Source organism: Hemicordylus capensis, chromosome 4 (assembly GCF_027244095.1).
Source record: "Hemicordylus capensis ecotype Gifberg chromosome 4, rHemCap1.1.pri, whole genome shotgun sequence".
In the NCBI taxonomy this organism is placed as follows: Eukaryota; Metazoa; Chordata; class Lepidosauria; order Squamata; family Cordylidae; genus Hemicordylus; species Hemicordylus capensis.
In genome coordinates this window covers 11,222,713-11,237,931 of record NC_069660.1, presented here as the reverse complement: position 1 = coordinate 11,237,931, position 15,219 = coordinate 11,222,713, and the positions used below count along the sequence as shown (strand labels likewise).

Sequence of the window (15,219 nt, the reverse complement as noted above, 5' to 3'; positions counted from 1 at the left end):
ACTATAGAAGCATGGTGCTCAGCGAGAGAGGTAGAAGCATTCTGGAGAGAAGGAGGAGGAGTCGCAGTCACTCCCCGGAAGTTCCTGAGTACACTCTATCATTTGAGGGGTCATACAGGCAGAGATAAATAGGAAAGAGAAGGAGATCCTGACTATCTCTACTCCCAGTGCCCCTAGTGGTCATTAGGTGCAAAGGTCGATGCCATCTGGAGCTGTGTCTCCAACAATAATAAAATGGGGCTGGGGCCATTGCCCAGTGGTAGAGCTTCTACATTGCATGGAGAAGGTCCCAGGTTCAATCCCTGGCACCATCTCCAGGTGGAGCTGGGAAAGACTCCTGCCTGAAGACTTGGAGAGCTGCTGCCAGTCTGTGTAGACCAGGGGTGGGTAAACCCGGCCCTCCAGGTGTTGTTGAACTACAACTCCTATCACCTCCAGCCACAATTTATTGGTGGTACTACTGGTGTAGACAGTACTGAGCTAGATGGACCAATGGCCTGACCAAGTGCAGGTCAGCTTCCTGTGTTCCTAAGCCAACAGTGAGTCCATGATATAAAAGCCCTGTGGCATTTTATATTAAATGCCTGTTTGTGCAACAGAGACTCGTACATGTAAGCAGCTTTTGACACAGATTGTCAATGCAGATGTGCAACTGGACGCACATGGCTATGCACATTGAAATGTTAATTTGAGCCATATGAAGCTGGTAGAAAGTGTATTTCATTCAGAATGGGAATGAGCATTTCTGTCCAGGCCATCAGTCCAGGGCTAAATGTCTATGGCTTTAACTGGACTGGGGCCAGAGCTCAACCATAAGTAGCATTTGAGCAATAGTTAGGAGCCAGGAGCCCAAAGTGACAGGCTTGGGGGTCAGTAATGAGGAGTTAAACAAGGGGTCAGAACCAGGGATCAGGACAGGAACCAGGAGCCAAGAACCTGACTAATGAAGCATCAGAGCTACACGAGATGCTCTGGTGCTGCTGATGAGTTCCAGATTAACACAGCACCGACCTTGACATGCACATGGGACAGTGTTTTTTTTAAGACCTTGCCTTCCCCTGGAAGCCTTTTGTGCCACCCGAAGTATGTCCCTGAGGGCTGCATGACCCTCAGGGATATATTTCCAAGTGGTAAAGAGGGCTTCTGGAGCAAAGAGTAGTCATTGAAATTTGTTGTCCCCTCATGAGTGCCTAAGTTGTGTTAGTTGAACTCATCACTGGCACTTCTCACAGGGCACCAGTGCTCTGTTAGGATATCAGTCACAGTAAGTCAGAAGACACAACCTGTAAGGACTATTGATGCTCAGGCAACATCTCAGTCTTCACAAGGAGCTTTTATATTTCTTCCAAATGAGGGGAGACAGTGGCCAGCCTGGTTGGGTGGAGTCACTCTGCACCCCAAGAACCCTGGGCCATAACTCCATGGTGGTAAAGCACCTGCGTTGTGTGCAGAAGGTCTCAGGTTCAATCATTGGAATCTCCAGGTGGGCCGGGAAATACCTTTGTCCGAAATCCTGGAAAGCTGCTACTAGTCAGTGTAGACAATACTCAGCTAGATGGACTAATGGTTTGATTCAGGACTAGACAGTTTCATACGTGTGTACGGAGGATGCATGCTGTACCCACTTCTAGATCCATGGGTTCCTGGTTGTCGCTCTTAACAGGCTTCTGTGTCCAGGGCTTTGGTACTATAAGTACTCCGGTTGTGGCAAATGGGAGAAACAGCAAGAACAGCTGCTTGTGCAACCACCGGTAAGGAACAGCAGTGACTCTGCTTCCATGTCCAAAGCAACAGTGGTGTGATATCTTCCATACGTGCCAGAAATGTCAGCCACTATTCTGACTGACAATGATATGAACTCATAGCTTTATAGGAACTATGAGGAGAGGAGAGCTGGTCTTGTGGTAGCAAGCATGACTTGTCCCCCTAGCTAAGCAGGGTCTGCCCTGTTTGCATAAGAATGGGAGATCACATGTGAGCACTGTAAGATATCCCCCTCAGGGGATGGAGCCACTCTGGGAAGAGCAGAAGGTTTCGTGTTCCCTCTCTGGCTACTCCAAGGTAGGGCTGAGAGAGATTCCGGCCTGCAACCTTGGAAAAACCGCTGCCAGTCTGTGTAGACCAGGGATTCTCAACGTTGGGCCCCCAGATGTTATTGGACTTCAACTCTCATAATCCCCAACCAAAGGCTACTGGGGCAGGGGATTATGGGAGTTGAAGTCCAATAACATCTGGAGACCCAATGCTGATAACCCCTGGTGTAGACAATACTGAGCTAGATAGACCAATGGTCTGACTCAGTATACGGCAGCTTCCTATGTTCCTAACATGGGGAGCTGCCTTATACCAAGTCAGACCATTGGTCCATCTAGCTCAGGATTGCCTATTCTGACTGGCAGCGGCTCTAGGGGTATAATAATAACTGAACTGGGGGGAACGGACAAATGCCCCTGGGTGGCCCACCAGCTGAGCCACAGCTTACTCTTTGCGCTCCCCTTCCCTCCTCTTCAAAGAAGGCGGCAGGGCGGCAGTTTCACTTTTTGCCCTGGGGCCCACTCCAACCTTGCTGCAACCCACAGTGGCTCTCCTAGGTCCCAGGTGTTAGAGAGTTCAAGAGGGGAGATTTCTTTATCTGCCCCAGCTGAAGTGGAAGTGCACAGGTAAGGGAGCATGGCTAATTAATATCGTCTGGAGACATGGAGTTAAAGTTCCAAATAAAGGAGTTGGTTTAGGAAATCTTTCAGGGAGATCGATAAAACCTACATGCTTGGTTGCTAGCTTAATACAGGAAGTGGGCGAAGGGGAGAAGATGGAAGTATTTCTCCCCAGGTGAGAGAACAAGATTTATCAGTCTAACAAAGGCGAATCAGAGTAGCGAAAGCATGGTCAGGGGGGAATGCCCTTACTGGCTCTCTCTTTCCCTAATGCCCCTAGTGGTTGCTGGTGTTAAGAGTCGATGCCATCATCTCCAACACCTGGCAGGAGTCAGGAGAACAGCCCTGCTGGATCAGGACCAAGGCCTATCTAGTCCAGCATCCTTTTTGCACAGTGGCCCACCAGATGCTGGTGGAAGCCACAGGCAGGAGTTGAGTGTCCCTCCCTGGAGATGCCCAGGATTGAACCTAGGCCCTTCTGCATGCAAAGCAAATGCTCTGCTACCCAGCTACAGACCCCTCTCACTCAAAATACATCTATCAAAAAAAGAAGGGAAACTATAACCTGGCCACCAGAAATGTGGAAAGGAAGCAGTAATGAATACTGGAAGCTGTAAATAATCAGCATGATGATGGACACATCTGGTTATTGGCAGCTGTTCCATGTCCTAGTTTGCTGGTGCTTCACCTGGAGTGCTGTTTTGAGTTTTGTCACATTCTGAGAATGGCAAACGACAAAAGGGAATTGAGGGAAGCTGCAAGGGTTAGAGCTGCCACCAAATTTCACCTAGAGCAAAATTTGAGGCACTGTTGGAGGATTCTGCTCAAATGAAAGATCTGCAGGGATTTTGAATGGAGCCAAAAGAATGTCATTAAGATTAGTGGACATTCTCAGGGGGGTCCAGATTTCACCTAAAGCAAAATTTGGAAGATTCTTGTCTAAAGAATCTGTTGAGGCATTTAAATCATGTTCATAAGTTTGAGAAATTTCTGGGGAGGTGGCCTGTGGTGTCAGTGGTTTCAGTATTGCTAAAAATGTTAGCAAAGAACAACAAAAGAAGAAAAACTCCATATGGTTTGCCTAGTGAGTACCTTTGGGTGGTTATAAAATCCCAAAAGTCCTACTGTGTGTGTGTGTGTGTGTGTGTGTGTGTGTGTGTGTGTGTGTGTGTGTGTGTAAAGGCTAGAATTAGAGATTTGGGAAAATAAGATGACATAAGATGCTGAAGAATTTTAAACTAAGACATAAATAAAAAGAAGCCCACATTTTAAGCCTCCTCCCCCTCTGTTATGAATCTTACTGAGAGTCAAACCAGATATGACATTAATTGCATCTTTGTCTAATTAAAGGCTTGCTTTTACTCTAAAGCAGCAGCTGAGCAGGCCTCAATATGGACTGGTGTCATGGCATGGCAGTAAAAGATAATTTAACCACTTACTTCCACTCTGTTTTCATGCTAAAAGTTAACACACACATCCCAGCAACTATATAACCCTGAAATTGTCATAGTAAAGGATGGAATTTTTCCCATTCAGGCCCTTCTAGTGGCTATTTGCCCTGCTGGGGAAAGATCAACAAGGTACCTTTTTGTTTTCCCCAGTGGTGTCAATAAAAGCTTCTGGGGCAGAGGGCTATTGATATCAGGAAAATAACACAAGAGGAGGGGTTAAACAGCCGCTCCCCCAGCACTACACTTCAGGAAAAGGAACATTGGGAGTTCTGATCCTAGATTTTCTGTGTGTTATTTAGTTTGCCTCTAGGTCCTACATGTTTTGTGAGAAATTTGAGGGTAACCCTTTTGAAAGAGGGTGGCAAGGTGGAATATGGGGACAATGATCACCTCATATTGGTGTGGATTGGTGTAGGGAGCGTTGATATTCTGATTGCAATAGAAAGCAAGTGTTCTCCTCCAAAGACAGCAAATAACCCATTCCCAGAGAAGGCAGACTTGTCCACTGTTACACATGCATGGTAATATCAGACTACTGCAAGGCACTGCACATGGGGCTGGCTTTGAAGAGTGTTTGGAAACCGCAGGTGAAGTAGAATGCCACTGGTGGGGGACCATCATTCAAAGCATATTACTCCATTATCTACAGTTTGTTTCTGAGCCCCTTTCCGAGTGCTAGTTATCACCTTTGAAGCCTGAAATTGTTTAGATCCAACATGTTGTCTGAAGGACTGCTTGCTCCTCGATGATTCTGCCTGCCTACTGATCCTCTGCACTCCTTGATGTCTGCTTGCCGCTGCAGATAATGTACTAGGCAGAGAGTGCCATGCTCCAGCCCAGAGGCCTTGCCTCTCCTTAGGAAGGAGGTGGGGCCCGGGAGAAGGAGTCAAATCCAGGGGAGTGCATAAGGGCTTAGATGAGTGCCAGTCATTGTCAGAGCAAGGTGTCTGCTTGGCACTGGCCAAGGTCCTGAAGCACCAGCCTGACCTTGCCTGCTTGACTACGCTACCCTCAGGTGCCTCCTTATGGCCCATGGACTCCTGCTCGCAGTCGATATCAGCTCTGATTTCTGTACCTTCTCAAATGAGCATGCAAGATAACTGCTTGTTTTTTTCTGCATTCCACACTCTGAGCCAAGCATGTAGGAAAGATTTCCCCTAGCATCCATGAGCTGAAACTGCAGTTGAGGATCACATATTGGCTGTGGGTTGGGGGTGGGGAGCAGTTCTTCTGCCTTCTCCCCTCTCCCTCCTGCCCGGCAGCGAGAAACCAGAGGGACGCTGGCCATGTCCATACAGGCCAGCGTCTTTAACCAACTCCACAGGTGTGTCTCACACTTTGTTAAGGACGCTGGTCCAAATAGACGTGGTCAGCGTCCCTCCAGTCTTTGAGGCCTCCGGCCCCAGTAAGAAGGTTTTTTAAAAAAACAAAACAGCCAAAGTTTGGTGGGGCAGACACAGGGTGGCTGCCGAGGCCCCCCAGCCATTTGGAGCCCACCCCCCTGGACCTTGGACCTCGGAATGTCCAGTAGCTTCGATGGCTTTAAAAGGGGCTTAGACAAATTCATGGAGGACAAGTCTATCAATGGATACTAGTCTGGTGGCTGTGGATCACCTCCAGCCTCAGAGGCATGATACATCTCAATACCAGTTGCAACTGGGGAGCAACAGCAGGAGAGAGGGCATGCACATACCTCTTGCCTGTGGGCTCCCCAGAGGCATCTGGTGGGCCACTGTGTGAAACAGGATGCTGGACTGGATGGGCCTTGGGGCTGATCCAGTAGGCCAATCCTGTAGCCTTGCCTTATATGGAAGGTGATCTAGTCCCTTGATCATCTTGGTTGCCCTCTCCTGCACCTAATGTCTTTTTTGAGATATGGTGACCAGAACTGTGCACATTATGCCAAACATGGCTGCACCATAGATCTTTATAAAGACATAATTTTAGGGCAGGCGGGGGATGCAGTCTTCATCCTAATGATCCTTAGCATGGAATTTGCCTTCTTCAAAGCTGCTGCACACTGATTTGACACTTTCAGTGAGCTGTCTACCACAACACCAAGATACCTCTCCTGTTCAGTCACCAACAGCTCAGGCCCCATCAGTGTATATGTGAAGTTGGGGTTTTTTGCCCCAGTGTGCATCACTTTACACTTACTTACATTGATCCACATTTGCCATTTTGTTGCCCACTCACCCAGTTTTGAGAGATCCTCTTGGAGCTCCTCACAATCTGTTTTGGATTTTTCTACCCAGAATAGTTTTGTGTCGTCAGCAAATTTGGACACTTTACTGCTTACTCCAACTTCTAGATCATTTATGAACAAATTAAAGAGCACTGGTCCCAGTACAGATCCCTTGGGGACCTCACTTACCCTTTATTCTTCCATTTAGTGAACTGTCCATTTATTCCTACCCTCTGTTTCCTGTCCTTCAACCAGTTGCCAATCCACACATGAACCTTTCCGCTTATCCCATGAATGCTAAGTTTATGCAAGAGTCTTTGGTGGGAAACTTTGTCAAAAGCTCTTTGGAAGTCCAAGTATACTATGTCAACCCGATCACCTTTGTCCACATGCCTGTTGACACTCTCAAAGAACTACAAAAATGTTAGTGAAGCAAGACTTGCACTTGCAGAAGCCCTGCTGGTTCTCCTTCAGCAAGGCCCATTCTTCTATGTGTTTAACAACTTTGTCCTTAAGTACACTTTCCATCAATTTACCCCCAACAGAAGTTAAGCTAACCGGCCTGTAATTTCCCAGATCCCCCCTGGGCTCTTTTTTGAAAAGCAGAGTTACATTGGTACTAGTTCTCTGGTACAGAGCCTGACAGTAGGGACAAGTTACATATTTTTGCTAGGAGATCAGCAATTTCACATTTGAATTATTTAAGAACTCAATGATCCTCCATTAAAAAAAACCCCAATCCCTGCATATAAAAAAGCAGTATGTCAGAAAGTATGTTCAGATAATGCATCCCACAGCCATCTCAAACATGGGGTGGAAGATCATGGACGCACACATCAATCTCCACCCAGGGTATCATGTCCTCATCACCTGATGGGGCAATTCATCCATTTAAATTAGTATTCTTATCTGTGCCGTGAGGGGAGGTTCAAATGAAGCTGTTCAAATGAACCATACAGGGTTGGGGGGAGATGTGCACACGCCTGCTTGTTCCCCACATCAGAGAGTTAGGGGACATATCCACAAATGGGGCAAATGGAAGCTCCCTTAGAGTCCCCTTTCATGACAGTTTTGGAAAATTTCTCCAGTTGTGTGTTTGTGTCGTAGTGTGGACTGTGTTTAGCAAATCTGGAGATAACCGTTACATTAGCAGTAGGACATAAACCAAGGGATCTTTTCTTTCTCATTGAACAGGTGCCCCTGGGACCAAGGGGGAGAAGGGTTCTCCTGGACCAAACAAGGAAGGTTCTCAAGGACCAAGAGGTCGAGCAGGTATGGTCAATGAATCACTGGCATGCAGAGTTAATAAAGAGAAAATATCCCCACTCTCTCACAATGCAAAAAGCTCAGGGTCTTTTCTGAGACAGCAACAGATTTAACAAATGGAGGCACTTTATTATATTCATTTTTTAAAAGCACATAATCGATCTGTGGAATTCATCACCACAGGATGCCAAGAGGGCCACCAGCATTAGTGGCATAACAAAAGCAAACTAAATGTATGGAGGTTAGGCCTAGTGGTAGATACCTACCTAGCCATGGCCGCACATGCATCCTTCCAAGTTCAGAGAGAGACTCAATTTCTAACTTCCAGAAGTTGAGGACTAAAGATTAGGGATGCTTATACCATCATGTTCTGGTTCTGGACCTTTCTAAAGCATCTGACTGTCCACTGTCAGAAGGCAGAATATTGGGCAAGATGAGCATTGGTCTCACCCAGCGTATGATGTAGGGTGGCCATCGGAAATCTGTCGGCAAGGTAGAAAAAGACACTTACACAGAGCCCCTGCTTCTGAAGTGGAGGTCAGCAAAAAGCAAAACAGAGAAAACCCTAGAGCTAGAAAATTCACAAAGGATTTTTTTACCTTACACTTAGCTTTGGCCACAGCTGAGCAGATTTATTCCACCACTCTGGACGTATGCAGAGCTGCTTCATATTGACAGTCTAATGCTGTCAGGCAGCTCTGTAGGATTTCAAGCAGAGGCCGATCCCAGCTGTGCAGCCTTCGATATCAGGGGACTCAGCCTTGACCCTGACACATGCTCGCCCTCAAAACAACATCAGCTCTGAGATTGTGCAGTTCCTCAGATGAGCATGTAAGGTCACTTCCTGTGGTGCATGTTTTGCATTCCAGATGCCCAGAGCCCAGTGCATGGACTCCTCTGGGCGTGACACTGGAGTAGCATGAACACTTGGAGATCCAGCTTCTGTTGTTTTCCCCCCATCAAAAAGTAGGAGGGGGGAGCTCATGTAAACATGGTTCACATTAGAGGCGATCTGTGTGGCGGATGGGAAGGGGGCATGCTGTCATTCTGTCATTCCTCCACTGTGACTGCAGCCCCACCCTAGCTGAAGGTATGAGCTGAATCTCAGCGATTGACTTGCCTCCAGCAGCAGCTCATGCTAGCGAGCCGAGGAGGCCTCATTTGGTGCCCCCCTCCCTGCCGCCAGCTTGTTAGGATGAGCCACTCCGGGCTCCCTCCTAAGCATGTGGACGTCAGCCTGTCTCTAGTGTAGCATGGTGATGTGGCGTTTTGAGAAGATGCTCTTCTTTTCCAGGCCCTGCAGGGGAAGAGATGCTTGGCAAGCAAGGCTCAAAGGGATCCATTGGCAGCACCGGCCCCCCTGGGTTTCCTGGGGCAAGAGGCCAGCCCGGAGAGCCTGGCCATGCAGGTGGTTGTGTCCCTTCGGGTTGCTATGAAGAAAGCACAAGAGGTGAATCCTTATTATGTTCAGGCAGAGGCAGGGGGAAGGATGGAGACAACTTCAAGAAGCTTGTGAAAGAAAGCTTTCCTCCCCCTTCTTCCCATGGCTGGTCCTTGTACCTCCCCACAACCAGGTGTGGTAGATGCATCACTGGCATGGAGAAGGAGAATAAGGAGGAAATATCCCCACTCTCTCAAAATGCAAAGGGCTCATGGTCTTCCACGGAGATAGCAGTGGATATAACAAAAAGAGAGACTTTATGATAAAAAGAGCACCTTGTTTACCTGTGGAACTCATTGACACAAGGCAAGGCAGCCCCCAGAGCACTGTGAAATGTGGCTCATGGGGCTGAAGTCTTAAAAGGAAATCAGTGAAAACTGGATTTCTACTCTTGCATGAAACTGGATTTCTGCTCTTGCATGTGCGTACACAAAAGGCACTCTGTTGGTTTTAGTATCTGCCAACAGAAGCTGAGCATGATCATCTGTATAGAAGGTGCACAGAAGCCTGGCTGAGACATGAAGTCTCCAGCCTTGAAAACAGGGTATGCCACCGTGGCACCAGTAGCCAGGAAGGACCTCCCAGCAGCACCAGCACCAGCAGCAAGTCTGCATGGCTGGAATCAGTCACACCCGCAGAGGTGCTGGCACAGTGTAGGGCTGGGCAAGCCGAAAAGAAGCTAGAGAGATGGGAATCATCAATAGAATTTGCTTCTCCAGATTGCAAACAGGGAGCTACCTGTCTCCCTCTAATCACCTTGAAATGTTGGTAGTAGGTGCAGAACTAAATTCTGGATTTGCTTCAAAAGCTGGGCCCTCCTGCACTACTCCACAGCAAGCCTGTTCTCACAACCACAAATTCATGGATAGGAGGGGGTTGGCCCAGGAATCTGGTCCTCGTTCCTGGGTGCCAGTGGCCATGTTTACCAAAGAGTGCTGTGGCTTGCAGGGCCAGGCAGAGTGGAACTGCTGCAGTACTGAGGGCTGCCTCTCCACTGCTTGTGCGATGCATTGTGGGATGCTGGAAGACCCAACGGGTTTTTCCCCCTCATGGAGTATGCAACAGCCCGGTTGTGTTGGGGTTTGGTAAGTAAACCCCTTGGGTTGTCTAGGAGGCATGGGGTTTGAGCATGCCTGCCCTCCAGCCCACCCTCATTTGGTCATGAGAATGGGCTCAGTGTGCTTCTGACAATGATTATGGGGATCACTGCCATCAACAAGCATGGCATCACCAACCTTGATGGTGCTCGACTTAGGGATGCTCAACTTAGGCCCTCCAGCTGTTTTTGGACTTCAACTCCCAAAACCCCCAGCCACAGTGGCCAAAGACAGGGTTTATGGGAGCTGTAGGCCAACACCTGCAGGAGCGCTGAAGTTGTGCAGCCCTGCAATAGCTTCTTGAAGCATCCATCACTTCTAGATGCTGTAATCCTTGAGGAGGGAGATGCACATACACCCAACCCTCACAGCAGTGTTTCAGCACTCTGCCCTTTTCTGTTTGTCCTGTCGTTTAAGCACCACACCCCGATTTTGTCTTCAATTGCAGGGATGATCCCTTGAGATATGGATGGCTGAAGAGAGACCTTTGGCTTCCCAGCACTCCTGCTGTAAACCTCTACGTGCATAAAGGACCGCTGCCATTTGAAGATGCATCTTTTCCCTCTCAGTGGCATTATTTTTGTTTGTCTGTTTGTTCTGCTGAGTGAAATTGCCAGACTGCCTACAGATCATACCCAGAACTTGGATGAGCATCTTTTAGTCTTCTTATTTGCCACAAGTCCTTCATCTCAGGCAACCAGTCAGTCACACACTCCGCAGGGTGGTTAGAGCGGTTCCTTTAGGAGATCAGATTTGTAGCATCTGGGGTGCCTTCTGCATGCAGACCACTTAGCTACGGCCCCATCCCAAGAACACCTGGGGAGCAAGGTTGGAGAACTCCTGCCCTACACCCCAGAGCCATAGGAAAGGAGCCTTCAGCAAAAGATGAGGGACTTTCTTTCTTTCTTTCTTTCTTTTGCATCTAAGCCTCTTTTCCAAACTTTCCTGCATTTTTTTTTAAACCACAACTGACACTGCATGCATGGGATCCGATCTTGTATAAGCTGATAATGCAAAAGCAATTACGGGTAAGTGGTAAGAGTATAAATGCAAGCCTGGACTGTACACGTTGGCTGAGCAGAAAATAACTGCCCATGATTACAGTAAAAGGTGCTGAGCTATCTGTGCTAATAGCTCAGCAATCTGGTGCTGATACAGACAGTGGATTCTGGCCAATACAATTAAATTGTCATGTGATAACAGTGGCTGGCTTATCAGAGAGTTAGAATTGAGGCCTTGTGCTGTTCGGTTTCCTTGAAGGCAGGATGGGGAACTGTTGTTCTGCTCACAAAAGGTAAAGATGGGGAACAGGAAGACTGCCTGGTCCATCATCTTTCACTGCAGAAGCAAATTATAATGTTTAGCATTTGAACTCATTTAGATCCATTTAGTTCAAGCAGTGGGAACATTCTGTTCCAAAACGGTTCCATGAGACACCTTACATTAGGGGTGTGTGAGCCAGCTCACTTTGAGCCAGGCTTGATGCCAATCTGGCTCAGCTCGACAGGTGCGGTGTCGTACCGGACCGGCCTCAGTTCACTTTTGGTCTGGATTCGAACCAAACCGGCAAAGCTAGTTTTGTGCACATCCCTACCTTACATTGCAGGAGGATTCCAAACCATACTTTACATTGAATTAATTTATATATTGTAGGAACATAGGAAGCTGTCTTATACCAGTCATACCGTTGGTCCACCTAGCTCAGTATTGTCTACATACACTAACTGGCAGCAGCAATTCAAGGTTTCAGGCAGGAGCCTTTCCCAGCATTACCTGGAGATGTCAGGGATTGAATCCGCATGCAAAGCAGATGCTCTACCACTGAGCTACGACCCCATCCCCATTAAGAATTAGCTGAGATATTTTAGAAGAACCCGGGACTTTGTGACTGACAATCCTACACCCCAATCCTATGCATGTCCCACTAAGTTCAATAGCAAAGGGGTTCCCAACTTTGTGTCCCCAGATGTAGTTGTAGCCAAACTAAATCTTGGGATCTCCAGCAAGAGGGCATACTCCCAAATAAGTGTGCAGAGAATTTCTGCCTCACTCATCATTCTGCACTGCCTCTTAATGTAAGAACTTGCCAATTAAAAAAAAAAACCACCCACAGAGGCATAAGAAAAAAATATTGTTTTAAACAGAATAAGGCATGAGATGCCTCAAGATTAACCTTGATGGATCAGGCCCAAGGCTGATCTAGCTCAGCACCCTGTTTCCCAAAGTGGCCCACCAGATGTCTCTGAGAAGCCCACAGGCAAGAGGTGAGGGCATGCCCTCTCTCCTGCTGTTGTTCTCCTGCAACTGGTATTTAGAGACATCCTACCAGGTATTCAACTGGTATTCAGAGGCATCCGGCCTCTACATGGAGGTAGCCTATAGCCCTAAGACTAGTAGCTATTGATAGATCTGTCCTTTGTGAATTTGTCTAAGCCCTTTTTAAAGCCATTCAAGCCAGTGACCAAGACCACGAGGGATGTGCGAACTGGCGCAAGGTCGAGCTGGTTCATCATCGAACTGGGCCTGTTTGATGGCTCATCCTCGAGCCAATAGGGCTTGGTTTGGTTCAGTTCAGTTCAACTTCAAGCTGAACCCCCAGGCCAGTTCAGGGGTTCTAAATATGAAAAAAAAATTAAACTCACTGCTGTTCTGGGTCATCTGGCAGCCTCCATCGGGTGCTGCTGCAGCCATGGGGGAGTCTCAGAAGGTTCCCTCTCTCCCCGCTGGCCTCCTGCTGGTCTTTTGGGGGCCTTTCAAGCCCTCTCCCAGTTGCCATTTTGAAGGCCACCGCACATTGCGCACTGGCCATTTGCATGCCTAGGTCCAGGCACTCAAATGACCAGTATGTGTGTGCCTGGGGTGTGTGCGTGTTTGGACATGTGCAAAACTGGTCACACCCAGTCCGGTTTGAGTCCAGTCCAGACTCAAACTGAACCAGGCCAACCAATTTTGTGTACCCCACTAGAATCACCACATCCAGCGCCAGATAATTCCATAGATTGATTATGTGCTGTGTAAAAAATACTTCCTTTTATTGGTCCTAAATTTTATGGCAATGTGTTTCCGCTAGATGTTTCTCCCACCTTCCCCGTTGTGTCTTACAGTACTGAGGGGTCATTTATAAAGGACTGCATCATTTGTCAAGGAAGGTGGGAGAGCGGGATATGAAGCTGAATCTATTTGTGACAAGACCAGGGGTGCAGATCCCTCCTAAGCATTTGAGGAGTCCCTCCCCCGCCAAGATAACCCATATCTTCATTTTTCCCCTCCCTCCTGAAAATGTCTTTCTTCTCTGCAAAAGAAATTTAATGGAGGGGTTGCTCCTTAAGCTTTCCCTCTCTCTGCAACCCTGGACAAAACAGAGATGGAAAGATTGCTGGTGGTTTCTTGTTTTGTGCAATTGTTAAGTATGTTGTGGTTGGGGGCAGTTATGCGCGTATCCTTGCTTTGCGTTGGCCACCCTTGGGTGTGGTCTGCCATGTGACTATCTGACTTCCCATTGGAGTATGTCATCAGTGGAGTTCTAAATTAAAGGCATGCAAATAAAAATATGTATTGGGGTGGCATGATGTGTGTTCTCTATGCTGGTGGGGGGGGGGTGGCCTCTGTCCTAGAGTGGTTTGTTCTGATGGAGGGGGTGCATTAGTCCTTTTAGAAGAACTCTCCAGTAGCAATGGTGGTGGAGTGCTAGTGGAGGTATGGCCAGTGAGGCGGGGGTGGGGGCAAAGCCAGCAATCCAATACCTGCTTCCCTGGGAGTGTGCTCCATTGGATTCAGTGGGAACTGGCTCAACCAATGGGGTCACTTCCTGCTCTTGTCCCCCCTCCAGATACCCATGCAGTGAGGGACAGAAAGAAGGAAGAGAGCACAGCCACACAAACTGAGAAAGCCATTCAGAGTCCCCTGTGCTGACAAAGGACTCCAAGGCATGCTCTCACTTGCTGTGGGTTTCAGCTAGGTCAAAGACAGTGTGTTGTACTTTGAACCTGGCTAGACATCCCCCCCGCCCTGCAAGACAGTCCATAGCTAAGTGATGACTGGCACTACAGACTGGGAGGGTTGAGCATCTGCTAGGGCCCATCAAGTGAGAGCCATCTTGGCTGGCTGGGAGTAGCACATTGGGTTGGTTCCAATCTCATACAGAATTGCCATTGAGATAATTGGCTGGGTCAGAGTCAGACAATACGTGGAACCTCGGCTAAGCTGGTTCTCCATGACGTCCCCAGGCCTTGGGAGCATGTGCTGTCTCTCCCCTGCCCATGCAAGCATCTGTTTCCGATTTAGGTTAGAGCAAAACCATTCAGATGTCACAACCAATCTTGGTTTCAATCTAACTTAATTTGGAAGTAGATGCTCTTGCAGGCAGGGGAGGAGAAGCATATGTTTTGGGAATGGTGCCCAGAACCAGGTATAACTGTGGTTCCAAGTGACATCCTAGCCATTATCTTGTTCGTTCATTCATTCATTCAATAGCATGTGTGTTGTCTTTCTATGAATGATTATGCCAAAAGCAACCAACAGTAGTGGTGAGAACAGCAACCCACAGCGCAATCTGAACAATCGCAATAGCAATTTCAGGGAAACATTAAAGCAACACATTCCATTAGCAAATACAATCATGTTCTACTGGAAGGGTTCCAAAACATCAAATCAAAGCAAGTAATACAGTGTTCTTCATAGGAAGGCCCAATGCAGCTCCCTGACTGGGCCTGTGTGAAGCGTTGGCCAAAGCTGTATACTCTGCACAGCACCCCCTGGCACCATGAGGAGATGTCCATTCTCTCTGTGCAGTACTGTGTTTTGCCCAGCATAGGAGGCTTCTTTAAGGGAAACGGAGCCCTCTTGACTGCACAGAGTACTAGGAAGTGTAGCCCTTCCCAGCACTTCCCCCTTTGAGCTCCTGAGAGGGCTCAGTCTCTTTTAAAGGGCCTCCCAAGCACTGAGAAAGACGCAGCACTGTGTGGACATCAGCACAGTGGGAACTGACTCTTGCATTGAAAGGGGCTTCTTCTAAAGTAACCTCCGCTTGAAAAATAGTGAAGATCACTGAAGTAATAGAACAATCATAATCAGAATATATAACAATACAAACACAATGAATATGTATATACCGCTTTTCAACAAA

The 15,219-nt window shown here is 47.8% G+C and overlaps 1 protein-coding gene across 1 annotated transcript in view; it reads left to right on the top strand.

The window, feature by feature from the left end:
- Positions 1–13,650, top strand: part of COL20A1 (collagen type XX alpha 1 chain) — a 172,357-nt gene extending 158,707 nt beyond the window's left edge. Inside the window, exons 38-40 of the mRNA XM_053313548.1 lie at positions 7,485–7,562; positions 8,851–9,006; positions 10,543–13,650. Of these exons, the coding sequence (XP_053169523.1) occupies positions 7,485–7,562; positions 8,851–9,006; positions 10,543–10,556 (248 nt within the window). The 3' untranslated portion in view covers positions 10,557–13,650. The remainder of the gene's footprint in view (positions 1–7,484; positions 7,563–8,850; positions 9,007–10,542) is intronic.
- The last annotated feature ends 1,569 nt before the right edge of the window (positions 13,651–15,219 follow it).